The sequence below is a fragment of the Pezoporus occidentalis genome, unplaced genomic scaffold (assembly GCF_034315485.1).
Source record: "Pezoporus occidentalis ecotype Australia unplaced genomic scaffold, CSIRO_AGI_Poc_V1 ctg25, whole genome shotgun sequence".
Taxonomy (NCBI): Eukaryota; Metazoa; Chordata; class Aves; order Psittaciformes; family Psittacidae; genus Pezoporus; species Pezoporus occidentalis.
In genome coordinates, this window is record NW_026914394.1 from 2,415,723 (window position 1) to 2,438,904 (window position 23,182).

The following is a 23,182-nucleotide window of genomic DNA, read 5'->3' on the forward strand; positions in this document are numbered from 1 at the left end:
TGCAGCTCTTCCCCTGCATCTCCCAGCCACTCCTCTGCAGCCTTGATAAATTCCAGTTTATGCTACATCTCCCCATGGGGTCCCTCCTGCAGCAAGCAGACCCATGCTCACCCCAGCAGCTCCCCATTAGCACGCCTATGTGCTAAGGAGCTGCAGGGACAAGGACAGGGACTGGATGGGATGGTGCGGGATGATTCTTGACTCCCTACCAGCGCAGGGTGATGCTGTGGCAGAGAGCAGTACTGTGAGCATACAGCTCTTTGCACTGATATGCTCTGAGGGTTTTAAGAGAGGAAACCCCAACAGAGGCTCTGCAGGTGAAGTGATTATAAGCTCCAAATAAAGCACTCTTTTCCTAACAGCGACAATCAAGGCCGAAAAAACACAGGCCCATGACAGTCACATTCAGCACCTGTGAAGAGCTTTATCTCTAATGCACTGTGCACCCAGTGATGCGGGGGTACTTTCTAAAGCTGTCAGAAGACATACAAGTGCTGAAATGCCTCTGGCAGGCTTTGGAGGAACCTTTATAGAGATACATGAGGTGGGACAAGCGCAGACCCTGAGCAAAAGCACACATCAAACACCCGGTGCTGCAGGTGGTGTGCTGCGCTAGAAGCAGCTTTGCACTGGCACTGCTCAGCCCACACCACGAGAACAGAACAAGGATCCAAGCCAGCCATACCCCCACAAGCAAGGAATGAGCAAATTCATGGGGTCTGGGAGGGTTTTTAGCACTGCCATGAGGAAATACAAGTGAGAAGGAAGTCAGAGCCCAGCGGATCCGGGGCTATGGCGATGACAGACTTACCCAACAGTGGATGTGTCGGGCTGCGGTGCAGCCTTGGTGCTGGGCTCCTCACTGGGGAGTAGCTTGTCATCGCCCCAGGAGCATGACACAGCCTCGCTCCTCACAGCACGGGATGAATTGCAATATCCTAGCAAGAACACCGCTTTCAGAGCTGTAACCAATATACAAGTCCATTGGCAGCAGATGTTATTAATGATGCCAATACATATTTTCTTATTAATCTTCCATACTAGGCTTGTGTCTATGTGCAAATGATTATCATTCATTTTCCTGACAAATCTATCAAGATCATTTATTACTGTTCAGCAAAGGATCTTCTTTTAAACAGAGATTAATAACGTTGCATTTTATCTGGCTGGCTGAGCCAAAGGAAATGAAATTAACAATGAGCCCTCCAAACATGTCATCACTTTAATTTACCGGAAAATACTTAAAAATGTTATTTAAAAGAATATACGCTGCGGTGGGCACAGCTTATTACAAAGGAAAGAAGTGAAACCGCATGCATTTTAGCAGGGTGGAGAGTAAGTAAGCAAACAGGGCACCGTGTTTCCTCTGGTTCCTTGCACTTGCTTTCTGAGACAAGGAGAAGCAGCTCCTACAGCCTCCGTTGGGCAGACGGGCACCTGCCTAGGTGAATCGCAGCTGATTGTCACTGTTCCTGGGTTAAAGCAGACCCTTTAAAACATGGGATCACAAGGATCTGCATGCAGAGAAACAGGGCTTTATAACCATGGAAAGGCAAAAGAAGGGATAAAGCCAAAAGGAAATGATAAAAGACAAAATACAGAGGGAAATGTCACTGGGGTAAAGCTCATGGAAAGGAGGACATGTAGGCTATAAAGGCCCAGGATCTGCTGCACTTTTGGTCCCAAGGAAGAAAACAAACAAACTCAGTAAATGTACACTGTTTAGATTCCTTTCTTCTGCATTTTCTCTTCCCTTCCTTTCCCTTCTCTTCCCTTCCCAAGTAAAATAACAACAAATATACACACAAGAACATATCAGAAACCCCCTCCTACTTTTACTGCCAGTAGTAATGCAAAACCTTAAAACCAGCTTTGCCTTTGCATTGCTTTGTTCATACTCATGAACTTACATTTTGAGACCCATATTTGTGCGGGTACCCACCACTGTGCCTTCACAGGACTTTCCCCACATGCCTGGCTCTGGGCTGTGACATCTCCAGCAATGGGAATCCCACCACTCCCCTCCACAGCCTTGTGCCTGGGGGATGCTTCCCCCCATCCCAGATAATGCAGCTCACTTCTCCATTTCTCAGTGCACAGTGCTTCCAACACCAGCACATCACACTTCTCTTCCTTGCCAGGGGGGGAAAGGAGAAGGTTGCTTGAAACAATTTTGCCTGACATAGTCAAGAAGCATCTCTCCTACAAATACTAAGGTCAACTTCTTACCTGCGGTGGATTCATCTTATCTTACCCGGATGCTAGGTTGGGAGCAATGTTTTAAGCCCCAGACTAAAGACAATAACCCTGGTAACCTCAAGCTGTAGCAGTTTCAAAATGCTGACATATCAGCAAGAGGATTTCCAGGTGTGCGTTTCTGTATCTATCTCTGCAGAGCAGCAAAAGCACGCTCCCTGAACTGGTGGGTGTTTAGCTGTACATTGTATTGCTACCTAAGTCTTCTTTCTAATTAAAAAGTCATCAATGTAGCATAGGTCTTGAAAAGTTTATGACAAATAAGAAAAGCCTGAATATACCCCAAAGCAGGGTTTGGCTTCTCCTCAGATTAAAAGGTAATGAGTTAGTAAGTGAAGCAAGCTGCCCATCTATTTAAGCTAGAGCCGTATCTCCAGTTACCTCGGGGACACTCTGTGGTTTGGTAAGTGGCAAGAGCCCAGCTGCACATGTCCAGGCCATATGCACTGAAGTAGGACCAGACTCAGAGCTTCTGAAAGGTCTAATCTTCTACTTTGACCTAGCATTTACTGGTAGAACTTGTGATCTTTGACTGAGCAATAACCAAAGTGCTTATGGCAGAATGTCCCTGCCTATTTCCTTACCAAACTGACATATTTCTTTTAGTGTAATTATCAATTTTGGCATAAAGACTGCAAGCTAAGAAACCAGTTTCTATTTAAGGTGCTCTAAAGAGTCAATACTCATTATGTATACACACACACACATATATATGTATATATATATAAAGCATACGCTCCTTACTTCTAGTGTGACTGCATCTTGCTCTGGCTTTCAACTGCTGGATTTGATCAAGCCTTTTCTGCTACATTAAGCAGTTGTCTGTTATGAACTTACACCACATACATAAAAATCACAGACAGTGCATGCAGAGAAACAGTACTTGATAACCTTGGGAAGACAGAAAAGAGACAAGGCCAAAAGGAAATGGCAAAGGACAAAATAGAGTGGATGGTGGTGAAAACCACATTCAAGGCCCTCATCTCATGGCCCTGTATATACATTTACTGGGGTACGTTTACTTTCCCCATTTCAGACTAGAAAAATGCTCAAGGAGGAGTCCTTGTTGGTGCTGCCCATCGTTGCCCCAGGTTCCACCACACATGATGCTGCTTCTTCCCACGTGTACTGTGACCCTCAGAGTTGTGCATTTTCTCCACCTTTCTGTAATCAAATGAGTCTTGAAACTCCTACAGGAGAGGTGGTGAACGCTTCTGCCCCAGAACAGCCCCTCAGCCTAAGTACTGGGTACTCTTCAAAGTCTGCTATGAAGTCCTTCGAGGGAAGCAGGGAAGTCTGTGGCCATCCTTTGGCTCTTTAATTCCTGACTTTAGATCCCATTTAATACCTGAAGCCATCTTCATGCCTTCCCTCCCTTTGTCTCAAACACCTCTGTGAATCAACCTTCACCACAGTACACAGGGGGATGTTATTTAAGCATGTGCCATCTGGTCAAAGGCTGGCATCAAGGTATCGCTGTGCCATTCAAACACAGCCCAAGATTTCATAAGCAAAAACTGATATACCATGCAGTGCAGTATTACAGATAAGCTGTCCAAGCAAGACCAGATGGCACCACCATGCCAAGGACAACAGACAGATATTAAGTTGTCAGAGTACAAACCAAAGTCAGCCTGAGCTGCTGAGCTCATGCCATCTCTGTGCCTGGTTCCCAGGATTGACAAAGAAGCTGTCCCCTAGGACACTGCAGAAACAGACTCCTGCAAAGGGCACTTGAGCCACTCTCTGTGAGCCACAGGATGTCCCCTGAGGAGGTCAGTGCCATGCAAGGGGATGTGTGAACAGTACATGTGTTAAACAGTACACACATGTGTACAAAACATAAGACCAACTGCACGTGCAACACTCAGCTACGGCTCCATGGTGTGGTTTCTTTACTAGAGTACTATCAGGTTGGGTTGATGGCACCCCTGATTCAGTATTGGGCTGGAGATCATTGAGGACAATTCCTCTGCCTGCTTTCTGGTTTATACTGGTTTATTACTGTGTGTGTGCATGTGTGAGGGGGAAGGACCATGGCAACCATTTTAAGAAACCCCTGATTTTTGCTGCATTCGGTCAAAACAGGAAAGTTGTCCAAAACATTCAGCTGTGACTCGCTGCTGTAGCTTCCACAACGCAACATCCAATTTAATATGTGAGCCTCATAACCAACACATCCAGTGCAATAGTTCACATCAGGTTGAAGAAAAGAAATCCTGCTGGAAGCACAGGCAAGGAGCAGTGTCAATTTTTCATTAACCTACAGCCACTGTCTCTGTAGACTTATAGCTATAAGTAAGATTACTGTTAGAATTTCTTCTGGTCCCCAAGGGGAGGGAAAAAAAAACTTCCCAAAACTTTTAAGGTCATTAAACCCCCTCCTCCTCCCTTTAAATTGGAGGTAGTTTCAGTTTACATTCATATTTCAAAATCAGATCTCAGCTTCAGCTTCACATCAAAGCAGAAATGTCACTTGCTTTGTTTCTACATCTTCCATGAAAGAAGTTCCAGCTTATACATGAGCTGAATGCCAAGTAAATAGATTTTCCTGAGGAACAAAGGCAGCTTTTTTGTTTGTTTTAAACATATGTAAATAGAGTCCCAGGAGCTGAGCTGCCTGTCACTTCAACCAGGTTTACACTCATGTCACTCCACCTGGTTATTTCTGACTGACCTTAGGTCAGCACTGCAGAAGTTCCCCTCCCTTCTCCTCCACACACTTGGTATCAAGGAGCCACTCCAGCCCTTTCCCTCCACTCTCATACCTCAGCAAAGGGGAAACAGCTTCGTATGTATCTCTTTTTCTTTGCTAGTTTCTTCTTTCCTTTTTCAGCTCTAGTTACAGAATCACAATAATGCTCTGGTCCTCTGTCACAGTCACCAACATGGTTCTGAAAAGCTTTCGACAGATCAGATCAGTATCTGACAATATATGGCTACCATCAGTAAGGCATCAGTGCTGTGTTCCTACACACTAGTGTATTAAAGACTGATGTACCTACTGGTTCATGGTAGGGAGAGGCACGGAAGAAACAGGAATGGATTGGTAAGAAAAATGGCATGAGGGCACCATCAGTCTTGAGTTTTCTCTTTCTAGTATCAGGCATTTCAACAGTGAAGAGTTATTTTCCACAGAGCAAGAAGACAACAGACAGGAGCACAATCCCCTCAACCTCATCTTCCAGTACTTGCTTTTCTTTGCAAATCAATGCAAAATTAAGAGCACATAATGCTTGTCGTTTCCAAATGGCTTGGGTTATATCTCAATCTTCAGCACTTGTTTGGGGTGTAATACCAGGTAGCACTGAGGAATGCATCATTTCACAGGCTCCGCATAAGCCACAATTAAGGAAAATCCTCAAGTACACGAGAAACCTCAATTTTGATTGGTCAAGTCACCATAACTTATTGATAATTCAAATCACTCCAGTATTATTCAGTGTTTTCTTCTCTCTGCTTTTTTCATCTCTTGACAAGTTTACAAAGAAAAGAATGGAGCAGAGCTTAGCTGCATTACATCCAATATGCTGCCTACACAAACGCCAGAGAAGCTAAATGAACCTCAGAACATATGGCACTCTGCTGACAGGGCTCAGAAACTGGTTCTGCATGAGCAACAGGGAACATCTTGAAACACACAAGACATATGTGTTTTAGGAAGAAGATTGAAGTGTTTCATAATAAAACAGGACAAAGTGAAATACAAGTGCTGTATAAAATTTTAATTAAAAACTGGTTTTACCCCTCAACATGAATATACAATATGTTCCCCAGATGGATTTCATATTTAAGTATTATCCAAACCAAAAACGTAAATGAGACAAATAAAGCCTTCAAAAATGGCACAGAGGCTAAAATGTATGTAAACACTAGATGACTGTGGTGAAAACAAGGCAGGCAGGGAAAGCAACCTCTTAGCAAATGTTTACTACTGGAGTACTGAATGAACCAGTTCATACGACTATAGTAACAACACAATTAGCTAACCGCTCAAAAATTCAAGTCAGTGTAACAATACAAATATAAGCATTAGAATTCACCCCCACTCAGCAATGTAAATAGTGCTTTTGTTACTTCAAAGTTTCACAGGTTATTTTACACACTGATTATTCACGGTATACAAATGCATAATTCGCGGCATGCCACGAGAAGCCACTCTCAAACCACTCTCCAAGCCTTCAGCCTCCCACCCCACCTCTGTGTGAAGCTCTGTCAATGGCATCAGCTCTGCAGGGTTACATAAATGCCTGATCACAGGACAGGGTTTTTGTGCTGTATTCTCAGGATCGGTCAATTCTTATGAACCAAGAGGGATGTTGTTGTGTAACAGCAAACTCCTTTCCCTGAAGGGCTGAGAAGAAGGCTCAGATCACCACTTCTCAGACTGCTAGGTCGGAAGCAATCACCCAGAGCTGAATGGAAATACACATGAAGAAAGAGCACAATCTCCAAACTGATCAAGCAAAGAAAAAGATTACAGTTCCTTTATGTTGTCATCCTGACAAATTATCACTGCACTTCACAGAATTTCTCACTCAAGACAAACAGGGAACAAACTGCAAGTCTTTGGCAAGCCAACACTGGTAACAAAAAGAGCTACAGCTTCATCTTTTAAGGGCTTTGGTTGATGACATTTTGTATTCCATGGAGAAAGCGGTAGAAACCAATGCACAAGTGGGGCTTGTGCTTAGTAGTTCACTAAGTAATAGAAATACTACCTGTTCTTGGTCACTTCCCACCACACTGGTTTATTCATTGAAACCGAAGGGAATTGGGCAAAGACTGGTTCTCTGCTGCTGCCAGAGACCCTCACCTATACCAGACATCATTTGTCAGTGAGGTAGCTTGTCAAGATCATCCACAGAAATATTCCAGCTTCAATTACTTTCACCAGAATCAAGCAGCTAAGTTTCATTGATTTGAAAGTTCCCCCAAATTCCTTTACTACTAACCAAATCTCTTGAGATACTCTCAGCATCCTGATAATGATCACTCCATAACCACTGAAGAAATGAACATCATGGTAGGTCTTCCCATGACCCAGAGATTCTACATTACAAGATTTATACAGTTATGTGACCACTGCTGAAAGGTGAAGAATTTTGTTGCATAGTTCAGCATTTCAGCAAAGACTTTGAAGCTTGAATATCAGGAAGAGTAGATTTAATAAGCTATTCTGTGCACATGGACTGAAAAGGCAGAGATTCCTTCCAACTTACTTTCTCTGACAACCCCATGGCACACCACAACAACCTTTTCCACTGTCAAGTTGCACACATCATTGCACCCCTTGCTCCTGGGGAGAAGATGAGAACAAATGATGTGATAGATGTTAATAGCGCTGATTAGTACACACAGCAGACAGCACTGAGACATCAGGATGACAAAAATGATTTGTATTAGAAAAGAAAAGATATCATGAGAACAATCAGTCTGAGTATGATGAACCCAACTTATGCAGGAGACAGAAGCTGAGCAGGATACCAACTGCAAAAATTAGTGCCTAAAAGCACACGTAGTAAAGTACTTCATTATCTTTTTCAGCCGTCTCTTAGACTTAATAGATTTCTATCTTGATAAGATTAACACTTGCTTAATAACTGTCTAATTAAAACATAATAAAACTGGGAAAATTAAAATAAAGCCTCTTTAATAACCTGGAGATGAGATGGGACTTTTCAGCCAGGCTTCCACAAAATAATTTCTGCAACAGTCACCTCAGGATCCCAAAGCACTTCACAGTCATTTAATTAAACTTCAACAGAGCACAAACTCCCCATTTTACAGCTGAGGTAACAATGAGAGAGAGTTTGGAAGACTCTTTAATACTGAGCAGAGCTAAAAGTTCTGTTACTTTACCAAAAATATAGATTCCCAACAACTCTAGGTAGATTTCTTTCTCCCCTCACCATTTTGGCAGCCTCTAAAGTAATAGAAAAATACAAGCATGTGGTGCACAATCTAAAGAACAGCTCTCAGCATCTTCCAAGCTGCTCAGATTTGAAGTATAAACACTGCTGCCCATCTACAGAATCACAGAATCAACTAGATTGGAAAAGACCTTTAAGATCCGTCACTTCAGGACTGCCGAGATGCTCCTATGTGTCCCCATTACTCATCTTCTCCTGTGCCTAGTGGACCAATTTAAGCTTCTCCTAGTGGAAAACTTAGATAAGGCAAATCATTAGAGTCTGACATTTTTGTCTTTAATCCACAATAGGTCAATGACCAAGTGATTTCCAAAGCAACTACCACTCACCACCAAAGGATTTGCATTTCTACCGAACACAAGTAGATAGTTTGTGTAAAGCCACCCCAATATCCTAAACTGTAACAAGTTATTTGTAGGAATGAGGGGAGGGACTAAGTAGGAAGCAGACTGACTTAATTAAAATGAAAGTGATTAAAATACTGCACTGAGTGCATACTGCAAGCAACACTGGATGCTGAATAGCATTTGGTGAGAATACTTATGGGTTATAATAACTTGGGGAGGGCAAGAGAAAGAGACAGACTCTACAGAAAAACACTAATTCCTTCTTAATCTAGCCCATTATTTCTAGATTTGAGTAGGCAGCTTTCCTTTAGGAGGTAAAATGACGGGGGTGGAATTATGCCATCCCACTGTCACTAACAGACCACTTTGTGGATGGCAAAAGATAAGGAATGAGCATAGAAAAATGCTATTTAAAGATCCACTCAGGAACCTGGAAATTTGCATTTGATAGAAGGGATTTAAATTGTATTAGAAGGCAAGGTGCACTAAACAATTACAGTTTATTACTACGTTGGTTCGCTGCCTGAACCTATACTTATCACATACTGCAGCAGCAAAGGAGCAGCAGTGCTCTGTGCACTTGAGCTGCACGCATATTAATAAGAGGGTTAGCTGAGCAAACAGGGAAGGGGCCAAATGCTTCTGAAAACAAAGTGGCTTGCAGATTTTATGGACAGATCGGAGTAATTTGGGTTTTAAGTCACATTTCAGAGAAAAGTTTTCCATTAACCAAACCAGATTTCCAGCACAGTGCTTGGAAAAGAACACTCTCTGCTGTATCACAGCATACAAGCTGTAGAATGACTCTGACCCAAGAGAGAAGCACATATCCTGCAGCAGCTGATTCAGAAAGACATTATACACACCATCTCCCCTCGCAGCTGGAGAAGGGCCAACGACACTCACAGTCTATCTGCTTCATTTGTTGTTATGCTGCATACGAATGCTACACTGAGAATATTCACGCTGGTCAACAACTTCTTTTTTAATTCCCATCTAGTTTTCAACTTTGATGAAAAATTTTTCATCTTTGCTGAAAAACTGAAGGTTGCCATATTACCGTATGTTTCCTTTCTTTAGCTAGGAGAATCAAACAGGCATACCCTAGCCATTCCTCTGGAGCTCTCAAAAACACTACACTGTTTTTTCACCATGGCCTCCAACTTCCTTCATCTCCTCTTTTTGTCTTGAATACATGGCAACTTGTGTCCTGACTCATCCATTTAAAAAACCCCAAAGCCTCAGCAGTCAGGCCTTCTAATGCATAGAATGGGGACTGAAATCTGCTGGATTGCCAGGAATGGAAAAGTCATTCTGTCATAGAAGCAGATTATGCCAAAGGCGAGCAGCCAATCTTCAGAAGACTGGAGCTTCTACTAAGCTATGACACTGGGGAGGGAAAACACAGAGAATATTGAACGAAAACTGGGCTACCACAAGAAGAAGAATAAATCCTATGGCTCAAACTTAGGTAACTGCAACAACCTTCATATTTCAGTAGATTCATTTAAGCCAAAAGCTTGGAAAGTATCTCTTAGAATGTGCCCTGCCTATTTAGGATCCATTTGAATATACCTACTCTCCTGAGCAGCAAGGAGAAAGAAACTGTTCCTTTATGGACAAACATGGGGTCACAGGAACAGGCTGATGAATCAATACCAGGCACTGGCAGCACAATACTCCATGGCCACCATGCCTTCAGTGGCACAGCTTGAGTATGTTTTACTTTTCACTTCTGCAAAAAAAGTGCACTACTACTTCATAGAGTGACTCAACACTTATCCATAGCATAGGACTGTGCAACTAATGCCCTTTGAAAGCACTAATGTGCTAAATGGCATCAGGGACAGGAAGTTATCAGTGCTAATCCACTTCAACTGGTTTAACAGTTCCAAAGAATAGAAATGTCTATATGCAAGACACTTCCTCTGAGAGTCCCCATTCCTGAAACAGAAGCACAAAGCCTTTCAACATGCTTTCCCACTAGCGTAATTGCTCACCAACTGCTTTCTCAATTCAATTACGTTGTCTCAGCACTAAAGGATGGAAGGCAGAGTAGACCAACTTCTTGTTTATCTAGGCATGCTGGCAGGTTACAGTCATATGTTCTGCCATCTGTGCTGCTAGCTTTATCCTTTATCCAATCATAACAGGTAAAATGGCATTGGTGTAACTGAATCTGTTCTTTCAGACAGAGAAGGAGCCAGAACAGGCATTTGTTTTTTCCCCCCATTCTGAAAGGAAGCGGGAGATGGACACTCTTGCCCTTTTAAAACATTCTGCTTTTCAATACATGGGCAATTTGCCCTGGTCTGCTAATGTGGGATCTGTTCAATGCGAAGCTGTAAAGGTTCCATCTCTGGGGAAAGCATCGAACTGCTGATGAACATTTGGTGGCCTTTAGCAAAAACGATGCTATTTCTGCCAACAGGATCCCAGCAGACTGGGAAGGACAGGCTCCAGATTAGGTGGGACTGTGATGCAGGAACTTCAGAAGGTCTGCACAGAGTATATGAGGAGTTTGCTGACTAGTTGCAGTCTTCCCCCCTCCACACTCTTTTGTTATTCATATTGGTTAAAATTACAAGTATATTGGCAAATACTGTGGCTGCATTCAAGAGAAGCTGGAAGCTCTCAAATGCACAAGGTGTGTGAAGATGACCTTTCTTTGGATACAAAGGCTGCTGGGCTGTGTGAGTTTCTTTTAAAATTCGACAGTATTAGGAAATTTGTGACTAAAGGTGCTTGAGATCACTTTGAAAACAGGTCTACAGGTCAGTATCAGAGTTCCCAAAACTAAATAATCCAAAGCCAATATTCTAGAAAACAATTTCCTTTGTCCCACATGGGATGCTTTTAAGACAACGCTCACATTCACCTTCCTTTTTAGACCCCCTCTCTGAAAACTACGATACCCTGCTTTGTCAGTCAAGCCTGTTTATGTCACTAAATAGCTTTAATTATTAAGTAAGAATTGGCTGCAGCAAAAACCTGAGTTAATATCAGACAGCAAGGGCCAGCAGACATATTACTCTTCAAATGTTTTCAAATGAGCCTTCTTTTCATAGTCCCACAGGAGTAACACCATCTTGCTTAACTGTGGATGGGCTTAGTTGCTGTTGTTTTTGTCTGATTTGTTGTTTGGAGGGGGAGGAAGAGAAGGAAGAGCAAGGTGAGGAGCAGAGTTAATAGTTTCCTTTGGCAACCCAGACCAAAACCCCACTTCTTGAAAACCCTGCTCAACCGTAATTACACCTTAAAAATAGAGTACAAATATTTGTTACATAAAAATAGATCTCATAACAAATAAGAACACTACATGCTGTGCATTTCCAGGTGAATTGTTATTAGGAGTGTGGGTTTTTGTCTGAAGCAGTGCCAGCAGCTTTTTGGTACATGTTTCTGTATATTTTCTCAAGACTCTCTTCAAAGATGGCTCTGTGAGGCTTCCCTTTGTATACAGATGCACGATTAGACCAATATTCACCATTATCCAAATGAACAGTAGTGTTCTGCAGCACTGGTGAACTGTCAAAAGAAAGGAGAGAAGAAATAATGAACAAATCAAGACAAGGAATAGGAATCAGAAGCACAAAATCATCAGAAATCACAATGTAGAGCTGCTAAACACAGATTACCTTTCACAAATTGAAATGAAAACTGCACTGCAGCTACTTCTAAGAAATGGGAGCCTCATGTTATTCATACACACAAATTCTCCCCCACTTATCTGAGTGCACTTGATAATACCTCCCAAATAGAAAGCAAATTAATTTTCAAAGAGCATGCAGTAATCTTGCTGTATATTGATAGCGTGCTAGGTACTAAGCCTATGCAAGAGCAACACAGTAGGATTTTTGTGTCCTTTCAAGGTTAAAATGTAACCACAAGCAGCTATTTCAATATGAAGACAATCTATCAGAGGTATACTAAATTACTGTGGTTGCAGCTGCAAAGTGCTCTATCGGAAGCATCTTGGATTAAGTATTCTCCCAAATACATTATGATATAGTGGCAATCGAATGTTCCTTCCCCACCCCATCTTCTGTGTCACTGTTTTAATATTAAACACAAATAACAGCCTCATATTTCAGCTGCTTTGAGAAAGTATTTCCTAGATCTACAAAGTGAAATTTATCTCTGAAAATCATTACAAAACACTGACAGAGCTGAAGCATGTATATTGAAACTTCATGACTATTTAACTTCTCTTAAAACTTCCAAAACAAAGGCTTGTGTCATGTAATGAAACGAGCATTTTCCTGTAATAAAGCATGAAACAAGTAGTTAAAAAAACCATAAGCAGAAAATGGCTACTGAGGTGGTATTTTTCACATTTGCCCAAAGGTTCAGACACTTAAGACATGTAAAAAGTAGGACAGGGTTATCTTCAGCCTTACGTGAATGTTCTCAGTCTGTGAAATGAAACCAGAAATACGAAGCTTACAGTGTCCATCTTTAAGAAATGGATTACATATTGCAGGGAAGCTTTACATTTTCTTACACACATGTAACTTATTAATCTACTACGGTCAAAACAGTACTTAAAACATTGTCCTCAAGTGACATGGTGACACGGACAGTGAGACTGAGTGCGCCCTCAGCAAGTTTGCCGATGACACCAAGCTGTGTGGTTCGGTTGATACCCTGGAGGGAAGGAATGCCATCCAGAGGGACCTTGACACACTTGTGAGATGGGCTGATGCCAACCTCATGAAGTTTAACCATGCCAAGTGCAAGGTCCTACACCTGGGTCGGAGCAATCCCAGGCACAGCTACAGGTTGGGCAGAGAAGAGATTCAGAGCAGCCCTGTGGAGAAGGACTTGGGGGTGTTGGTCGATGAGAAAATGAACATGAGCTGGCTGCAGTGTGCGCTCGCAGCCCAGAAAGCCAACCATATCCTGGGCTACATCAAAAGGAGCGTGACCAGCAGGTCGAAGGAGGTGATCCTGCCCCTCTACTCTGCTCTTGTGAGACCTCACCTGGAGTATTGTGTGCAATTCTGGTGTCCTCAACATAAAAAAGGACATGGAACTGTTGAAACAAGTCCAGAGGAGGCCACGAGGATGATCAGGGGACTGGAGCACCTCCCGTATGAAGACAGGCTGAGGAAGTTGGGGCTGTTCAGCCTGGAGAAGAGAAGGCTGCGTGGAGACCTCATAGCAAGGGGGTCTATAAAGATGCTGGGGAGGGACTCTTCATTAGGGACTATAGTGATAGGACAAGGGGTAACAGGTTCAAACTTAAACAGGGGAAGTTTAGATTGTATATAAGGAAGAAGTTCTTTGCTGTAAGGGTGGTGAGGCACTGGAATGGGTTGTCCAGAGAAGTGGTAAATGCGCCATCCCTGGCAGTGTTCAAGGCCAGGTTGGACAGAGCCCTGGGTGACATGGTTTAGTGTGAGGTGTCCCTGCCCATGGCAGGGTGGTTGGAACTAGATGATCTTAAGGTCCTTTCCAACCCTAACTATTCTATGATTCTATGATTCTAAGTTAACATCAGTAAACACCTGTGACACAACTGAAAGAAACCTTTTGTCAAAGGACTCACAAATATACTTCTATCTAGCTGCATCAAAACACAAAGTTTTCACTTTAAGAAAGGAAAATGGTGAGGGAAGAAGAGGAAGATGTAGGATCAGTTTTCTAAATTCCCATTTCTAAGTTTCCACTGTCCCATGAAAACAAAAGAAGGAATAGCTTTTGCTTTTAGATTTCTAACATTCAAATATTAGGGTGATGCCAACCTATACCATGTAAAACAACAAGATCTCTATGTGGCTCCAATATCATAAAGGAAGGCAGGCCTCTTCCACACTTTTTCAAAAGAGCTCCAACATTTAAAGTCAGTCAACAGCATGAAGCAAACTTAAACCTGTTCATCATCCCGGAGAGGGTGAACTCTACTCACAGTCTGGACACGAAGAACCGACCTACTAAACAGCAAAACTGATAGAAAAGTTATACAGGCCTGTATTAAATGTAGACAAGTCAATACCCACGGGACCCACCAACAACTGAAGTTTCACCTCCTCTTTTCTTCAGTTAGTGTTACCTCACTTGTGATGAGAGCATTCTCAGGCCAACAAATAAGCACAGTGCTAGAAGTGGCACTTGTAACTATACAAGAAATAACTCTGATACTCTTTTCCCCCGTATTCATTTCCTGAAGGCAGCCTTGTGCTTGACTTTGACTAAAAGCTTGATCTACATGTAGAGACACTCAAAATTCAACTACTTTAACTGCAGTAAAGGAAAGACTCAAAAACCCAACAGTAACTTTCACAGATTCCTTATTCTGGTACTGACAAAGACTTAGAAAAAAAACATAAGCTTCAGTTTACCTTCCTTTTTTGGAGGGCGGGAGTGCGAGCATTTCCACTAGCCAGACCTTGCACATGAGATACTTAGCACTGGTGTGCAAAAGGATACAGCCAAGCTAGAGAAGAGTCCCTCTGTTGCCTCAACTGGAAACCAGCTGACAACCCAAGCTAAGCAATCTGGGAATTACACTCACAAATTGTATTAACAGCAAGACTTCTTCACGCAACTCCCTGCTCTGAAATACCTGTCATAGGGTTTTGTTCCCTCATACATATCCTTTAAATGTCACAGTTCTTTTCTGAGTGAATCATGTACTAAATATTTCACAAAACACGGACCTTTTCCTTACTCCCAGTGGTTTTCAATCATCTATCTACTTTACTGCCAACATTTGGTCTACAGTACCGTGTCCTTCTATGAACTTTGTCTCTGTCCTTGTATCCTGTTTATGAGCACTGTGGCAAACACTCAGCAGCCACTTTCCTCGAGTCCTTTCATGTCTCGCCCTTAGTGCTGCTGGCCTCTAAACCCAAGGAGCAGTCTTTTCCCAATCTGAGTGCCACATTTCATATCTCATCACTTCAAGATTCTGCAGTATTAAGGTTTGGGTTTTCTTTTTTCATGGTCTGCAGTTTCAGCATCAACCACAAAATCCCAAAGCTGCCTCAAAACAAAAACTTGCACTTTCTTTCTCACAAACACATCCTACAAAATGTAATTGCAGCAGCTGTCAGGGCCAAGGTTAAGGGAGCAGAAAGGCTACACACAAATTAAAGGAGTGAGCACAGGAATACCAACAACTTCAACGGCAACTTCACATACATGTGGAAATCTGACTAACTAGATCCCTTGCACAGAGGTGACTACAATTTATAGGAATTGAAAAAAAAGAAGCCAAGAAATCATAAATGAACATCTTAGATCTAACTGATTGCAAGTTGAAGTTTGCTACAATACCCCTATTGACTTACTTACCCTCTTTTCAAGTACGATTCAGGAAGCCTTTGTTACAAAATATTGCATCACACTGAATTATCAAAATAAACCCTGTTTATTCATATGTCAGGACCTCTCAAATTTAGCACCACAGTTCCAGGACTTCTCTCTTTATATAATCAGAAAATCCAAACTCCAAACAATCCAAATCCATACAATCCAAAAAACGTTTTACATTACTTGGTATTTTTCCTTCAACAGGTACCCAAAACGTTGTACAAAATACTGTGTGTATGCATGGAGAACAGCAATATTGATAACTTCTACTAAAGACGTTGTCAAAGTCAATTCAACTGGTGCTTTTAAGTAAAATATTCAAGCAAAACCCTAGTCATAAATGTGAGGAGTACACAGAATAATTAACCTACAAAACTAGGCTTTCAAGATCTCAGGTTTTCAAGATGTCTTCTGAAACATGGCAAGCTGAATCACAAAACCATAGTATATATATTTGCTGTATATTTTGAAGCTGCTTCTCTTTTCCAAATGTGTTTTGGAAAAAAAAGAAGAAAACAACCAAACAGCCCGAAGCCATATCACTAAATAAACTCCAATTTATTTTTGTACTCCCATAGGTTTAAGAAAAAATAACTAATTAGTTATTTTTAAAGTGACATTTGCTCTCTGGCTGATGAAATCTAAAACATGCTGCCCAAGGATCATTTTTATGACCAAGTCCAGTTCCAAAATGAGTGTTTTATGAAGACTATACTGACACACTGCCAAACAGCATGAAAGGCATAATTATAGTTAACTGCATTCTGCTTTTGGTAGGAGTAACTCCTATGGAAGCTTTTCCCCAGTGCAATATATTACACAGCTCAAAATAGGAAGAGAATTTTTTAGCTAAATTTAAAGGGCAATGTCAGGATTATGACTGTTCTGTCTTGGTCAGAGAAAAACTCCATACCCGTTCTGTTGTTGCCTCATGGATAAGGGTGCTTTAAGTGCAGATTCTCTTGTCTTAGTCAAGGCTCCTTTAGATGAGTTACTCTCATCCTGAAAAAAAAAAGGAAGAAATCAAATTCTCATTACCTTGGTTTCTGGTTACAATGATCTCATTTCAAAAATTCTTTCCATTTAGTAGAAGACTATTAAAGTGCTTACATTTCTTGGGGGAGAAAGGGACAAAGTGTAATGAGCCAAATGCCATTTATGAACACTTTTAATTAAGTTCAGTACAATTCAGCTAATAATTTTAAGGTAATAAACTGAAAAGAATTTTTAGACAATATAGATCTAGAGAACTATGCAGACAGCACAACCTTCAGTAATCCCCAACAAACACATGGGTAAAATGTTATGAAACTGCTCACTGCCTTACTTTTGTTTCTTGCAGAAAAGGGGGGGAAGGAACCTAAAACTTATCATTTATTAGCTTTTCTAATGAGCCGTCGTTATCCATTCAATGCATTTTACAGACGGAAGCATTCCACACATCTGAATACTTCGATTCCATATACAAGGTTGAGAACACACTTAGCCAATTAAAAAAAATATCTATGATACACTTAATGACCCTTCAGTGGTATTCTTAGTAGTCACTAGAAAGCAGTCTGATCTTCTAAATGCTACCTAGACATTAATTAAGCCATATTTGCCTTCTTATGTAAGTAAGGAAGACAACATTTCATGTGAAGGGAGCCAGTTGCTCACCTGAGGCAGGATGGTAGAAATTCCACCACACAAACACGTTCACTCTACTCTGAAGAGCACTGCTTAGGAGGTGATACTAAGTGTGGCTTTCAGAAGAAGCCAGTTGTTGTAAGGATTAATAAACAAAATCATCTTTCATGCTATAGAAGAAATAACTGGAAACAAAGACTGTGCAGTAAAAATCATCACACAAAACTGAGAGAAAAGAGAATGAATATAGTGGAAGATGGCAGTAAGAAGCAGAGCAAACTGAACGGCAGGTGTATGGATGAGGAAAAACCTAACACAGTTTATTGTGGTATAATACGAGGTAATAAGTGTATTTGTAAACAGGAAAGCTCTCTTCCTTCAACAGTCACAGACTATAGAGCACTGAAGAGGAAATGGGGTACAGTGGTAAATAAAACTGCAGCATTTGCCAGAGGCAACTTATGTTGTGGAAAGCAAAAAAAGATGGAAACATTATGGATACTGTCAGAATGTCACAGCAGAAAGCTACAGTGCGGACCCTAAGGAATCTGCAGTAGAGCTCTAGTCACACTAGTTTTATAGAACATTATGGAAACAAAATTTTGGAAAACACAGCTGAATGCTTCTGGGAATAGTTATTTAGCAGAATGAAACAAAATAAGAGGTATTTTTTAACCTTTCAAAGTTTGAAGGAGAATGCAGACGGGAGCCAAAATCTACTTGCCATGCTGCCAGTGCACTTCCTTTACTATTCCTTCACTTTCAACATGACTCATTTACTTCATCCATTAACTGTGCAACAACTCAGCCTAGATTTTGTGCAGTCTGGGGAAGAACAAACCAATCCTGGTGTACTTTCCAGTACTCATTGCAAGTAGGCCTGATTTTCATTTTGTTTTAAGCTGCTCAGCTGCTGTTAACACAGCTTTCACAAGTTAGCCGTACACAGTCACCAAACACCATGAGACTTCTCTGTAACATCCTCCCGTTCCTTTTGGTTGGTGGAAGAAAATGGAGTAAGAAAAATGGTCCTTTCTCAACACCTTTCTGACCATATTGCTAATTAAAGAATCAAAAATCTTATCCAGTACCCTGATATCTGGATTTTCTTGGGCACAAACACGTTGAGATTTTTCAACAGGAAAGGAAACAGAAAAGCATCATCTCTGATTTTTAATCCCTGTGAGTATTCAGCAAGGGTTTGATTCTGGAAGTGACAAGTTGTGCTAACAGAAAGCCAACAGAAAGTACCATGCTTCAAGAACCTAACAACATGCTTGAAAAATTGTGTGCATCTGTGCAATGTTGCAGTAACAAGTGAATATCTGTATGTTTTAATCATTCTAAAGTAAAATGTTTTAAACTATATAAGTAAGTAAATAGGAAGAAAATGATGGAATTCTCATTTACCCATTATTGTACTTAATGGTCTTTATGACTGTCTGAAGAAACCATGTAATCAGCCATCCAGCTGTCCTAATAAACTAGTAAATCTTTCACCAAAAAGTCATGGTCTGCTGCTCAAGGAAAGTAGTCAAGGACCAGTTGAGATAGTTCAGGCTGTGCAAACTTTCATTACATGTAGGTGCTAGACCATAATGAAATCCAATTTGTTATCTTAAGTTCATTGAAACATCAGAGAAGCATTTGACATGATTTGTACCTATTTTGGAGTAGCTGAGAAACAGAAAAGTGTGATGGGCATCTTCTATTTGAAAGGCAGCAGCTCACAAGATCACAATGTTGGTAGACAATACCAGGGAGGTAAAGCATGAACTAAATCAGTCTTAGCATGCATGAGAGAAGGGTTTTTGAGTTTAAAACAAAAAGCACAACAACTAAGCTTAAAATGAAGATTGAACAGAAAGAGAAAACAGATTAAGAAAGCATGCAGGCAACACAAAGAGCTGCCTAGGATGGCTGAATTTGGGGAAATAAATAAATAGAGACTTCAGAGCTAAGACTTTTTTCAGTACATCTTGAAGCAGTGGATTGAGACAACATCCTTCACTCTGCCACGGGTTTACTGTAGTAGGTGGAGTCACTGTGTCCCAGCCAGCAAAGCTCATGTGCCAGTGTGTTACATCTGCTGTTCCTGTGTTGAAGTGTGAGGTGGTGGGGAAGGCTCCCACACTTCTCACTGATAGTAAACTACATCAGAGGGGAAAGGTGGAGAGCTGGGGACAGTAGTAACTTAAAGTTGCAGGACCATTCAAAAGCAGATTTCTATCAACAATCCCTATTTTCTAAGAGGAGAAATTGAAGCAAAAAAAGATGTCTTTCTCCACTTTGGGAGACTCGTATGTCTTCTAACCCATCAATAATATTTGTGTCTTAAGACTGTCAGACAAAACCAGTCATTTCATCAGAGCTCCTAATCTTAATCTTACCTAATCTCACCCTTATATCTTTTTATCTTACCTTTCTTCTACCTCACCTCACACTTAAGACCCTGAGTCCTTTGCAGATGAGCACTACTGTTATTCAGTTTGTACAATGCTTTGGGATTGTGCTGGGTCACAACTGGGTTCCTCAAAATCACAATAGCAAAAATTTTTATCTGTCTAAAACCACACTTCAAAATTCCATCAGTCTCAAGGACAAAATATTCTGATCCCGGGCATAATCTTATTAGATAAAGAGCTCTGCTCACCGAAAGTCATGTAATTAAAGGGAAAAAAGCACACATCTGAAGAATAACATTAGCCCTATAGACAGCTGGATACAAGCAGCTGCTGATGTGCAGCTGCACAACATGTTAAGCCTTGATGTTCTACAGATCTGTAACATATTTTTTTCTTGACTTGGAAGTGGAGAACTATATATATATATATATATATAAGAAAGTTTTTGTTCTTAATAACCCATGAGAGGGTTACCTATAGCAACTACACATAAGCAGGCTACTCAAAATAGTGTGAAACAGTTCAGCTTAGGAACTAGATCCATATTTCTACAATCAAGGCTGCCTCAAAAGGACAATATTAAAATAAAACCAGGACTGCAGGTACAGTTCTCTTCCTCAGCCATCTTGGAGAAAAGAAAGGATTTAGTTTGCAGTCAAACTCACAAATATTAGGCGCTGTCTAGCACTGTGTGTCCTCAAAATATTTTTCACTCTCATGTGGATCTCCTCTCCATTTGCTGGTAAAGGCCAACCAGAGCTAAATCTGGAAGACGAAAAACAAAGGGAAGAAACATTTCCTTGTTGAAAGCTCAAACATGCTTTTGACTCAGGTTTGTTTGTGGTTTTTTATTCTGCTGTTGTTTTAAATCATGAAGCATGCATTACTTCTTTCTATTTGCAACATATACAATGTTTAGGTTTGTTTCTTTTGCTCCTCTGGGGTACAAGTAAAGAGTGATTTCAAAGCAGTGCACAATACCAACAAAAGATGCGAAACAGAAAATGTTGATGATTTTGTAACTTCAGTAATATTTCTGTAATGTTTGCATTGTCTCTATGGGATAGAAAAGCTATACAGTTATTCGGTTCTCAGTGATCAGGTTTTATTTTCCTCTCTTTAAAGGAAGTATAATACACATCAAATTCTTTTTGCTGGAATAAATCAACAGGAAGATAACCCCAACGAGTGCAAATTGGAAAGCCTATGGAGTAAAAAAAATTGCAAATTCAGAGTCTTTATTTCACAAGATAGAACTGCATTTTAAGTTGCTTTTTTAAATTAAAAACCAGGTAGCTTGCTTGATATGAGTAACTTCAAGCTAACAGCTACTTTGGGATTTTATCCTTCTATGTTTTGCAGCACTTTTTTTCACTTTTCTAAAACCCAAACCCCTCATAGAATCATAGAATAGTTAGGGTTGGAAAGGACCTTAAGATCATCAAGTTCCAACCCCCACTGCCATAGGCAGGGACACCTCACACTAAACCATGTCATCCAAGGCTCTGTCCAACCTGGCCTTGAACACTGCCAGGAATGGAGCATTCACAACTTCCCTGGGGAACCCATTCCAGTGCCTCACCACCCTCATCTGTTTCAGCAAGTTCAGAAGCTGGCTGAAATTATCCTGGGCTGCATCAAAAGAAGCCTGACCAGCAGATCAAAGGAGATGATCCTGCCCCTCTACTCTACCCCTGTGAGAACCCACTTGGAGTAAGGAAGAAGTTGTTTATTGTGAGGGTGGTGAGGCACTGGAATGGGCTGCCCAGAGAACTGGTAAATGCTCCGTCCCCAGAAGTATTCAAGGCCAGGTTGGACAGAGCCTTGGGTGACATGGTTTAGTGTGAGGTGTCCCTGCCCATGGCAAGGGTTTCGAACTAGATGATTTGAAGTTGCTTTCCAACCCAAACCATTCTATGGTTCTATAAAGTTCATAGCAATAGTTATTTTCAGACTGTTAAGGGAGGCAAGTAGGATTTTAAGAATAGGATCATTTACACACTGAGAACCTGACTTTGCACCAGGAAAATAAAAGCTCAGTGTGGTATCACGTTATTACGAATGTGGGTCACCACGTAAGCTGTGAGCTGGCAAGACATATCAGTGCAGTCCGAGTTGGTGGAACAACAGCCAACAGCAGTACTGGGCTGCCATACTCTGGGTGGATTAGGAGAACAAGAAACAGTGATATGCTTTGATAGCTGGCTTCACAAATTTGATGCAGTGGAGAATCATCATAACTCTAAACCCTGAGATCCTACAGTGGGTTCTGGATGGGTTTGTGGGACTGAGACTGCAAGCCCCTCTGCTCTCTTCTCTCCAGTTTATCATATTCCCTGCATTATCCATCATGTCACTCTGAAATCCCCAATCTGATCATGCCTGGCTTAGTTTACCTTCATCAGACTTCCAGAAATTTCAACGCAGCTAAAGAACTGCGCAGCTCTTTCTAAAAAGGGCAAACCGAGTACACACAGAAAGCTTTAGTACAAAACAGGTAACTTGTCAATGTTAAAATTAACAGAAGCAGGATCCTGAAAATAGGAAGTGCCAGTCTGCCTTGAAGGTTAAGGCAGGGCAGGGAGTTCTTTGCAGTCTTTTGAATCATTCCTTCTATTACCAGAGAGAAAAAGAAATGTAAGTAGAAAGCGACCATTTCTCTGCTTTTAAGTAACTTTATTCTATTTTCTCGTACCTTATCAACTTATTTGGACTTACTTATTACTGCTTACCTTTATGAAACATACATCTCTGTTCTAAATAGCCCCAGTATTTTCAGACTATTTCTGAGTTTCTCTAAATTAAATTGCCTTTTTCTGAATGCTGAGAAATGACACAATATTGGAAGCATGAATCATATATCTATAGGGGGATGTATCCTCCACATTTCTAATGTTGTTTAACATTGTTTATTATTGGATCATTAAAGGCAAGAATTTTTATAAAGCTGGTTATAACAATTGCATTAGCATCCTGAACACTTACAAATAATTTCAAACCCTACAGCATGTATGGCAAATCCATACTGTTCAATTCCTTTGCATACTAGAATCTAACGATCTGTTGCATTGAAAGATCTCACATAACTTTTTCTAAGAGAAAGCAAAATGGTTAGTGAATTTTGTTAGTGGAGGAAAGCATTGCCTTTAAAGAAATAAAAGTCTAAGTCCCTTAAGCAGGCAGGAACATTCATTTCCCTAACACAGTCAAACCCAGTTTGATGTACTGCATTATAATGCATGTGCTCTATCACTGGCAGTGGTTTGAAAGAAAACCCCATCCTTTTTTTCTTCTT

The 23,182-nt window shown here is 41.0% G+C and overlaps 1 protein-coding gene across 5 annotated transcripts in view; it reads right to left on the reverse strand.

Moving 5' to 3' along the window:
• Positions 1-5,960: 5,960 nt before the first annotated feature.
• SPATA6 (spermatogenesis associated 6) overlaps positions 5,961-23,182 on the reverse strand; it is a 54,322-nt gene continuing 37,100 nt past the window's right edge. For 2 of the 5 annotated variants that reach the window (XM_062623220.1, XM_062623218.1), the window contains exons 11-14: positions 20,553-20,652; positions 16,767-16,855; positions 11,851-12,064; positions 5,961-7,555 (exon numbers count right to left, since the gene is read on the reverse strand). In XM_062623220.1, the coding sequence (XP_062479204.1) occupies positions 11,884-12,064; positions 16,767-16,855; positions 20,553-20,652 (370 nt within the window). In that variant the 3' untranslated portion in view covers positions 5,961-7,555; positions 11,851-11,883. Of the gene's footprint in view, positions 7,556-11,850; positions 12,065-16,766; positions 16,856-17,512; positions 17,560-20,548; positions 20,653-23,182 lie in introns of those variants that run through there. The other 3 variants (XM_062623219.1, XM_062623221.1, XR_009965707.1) reach the window with 3 other exon arrangements.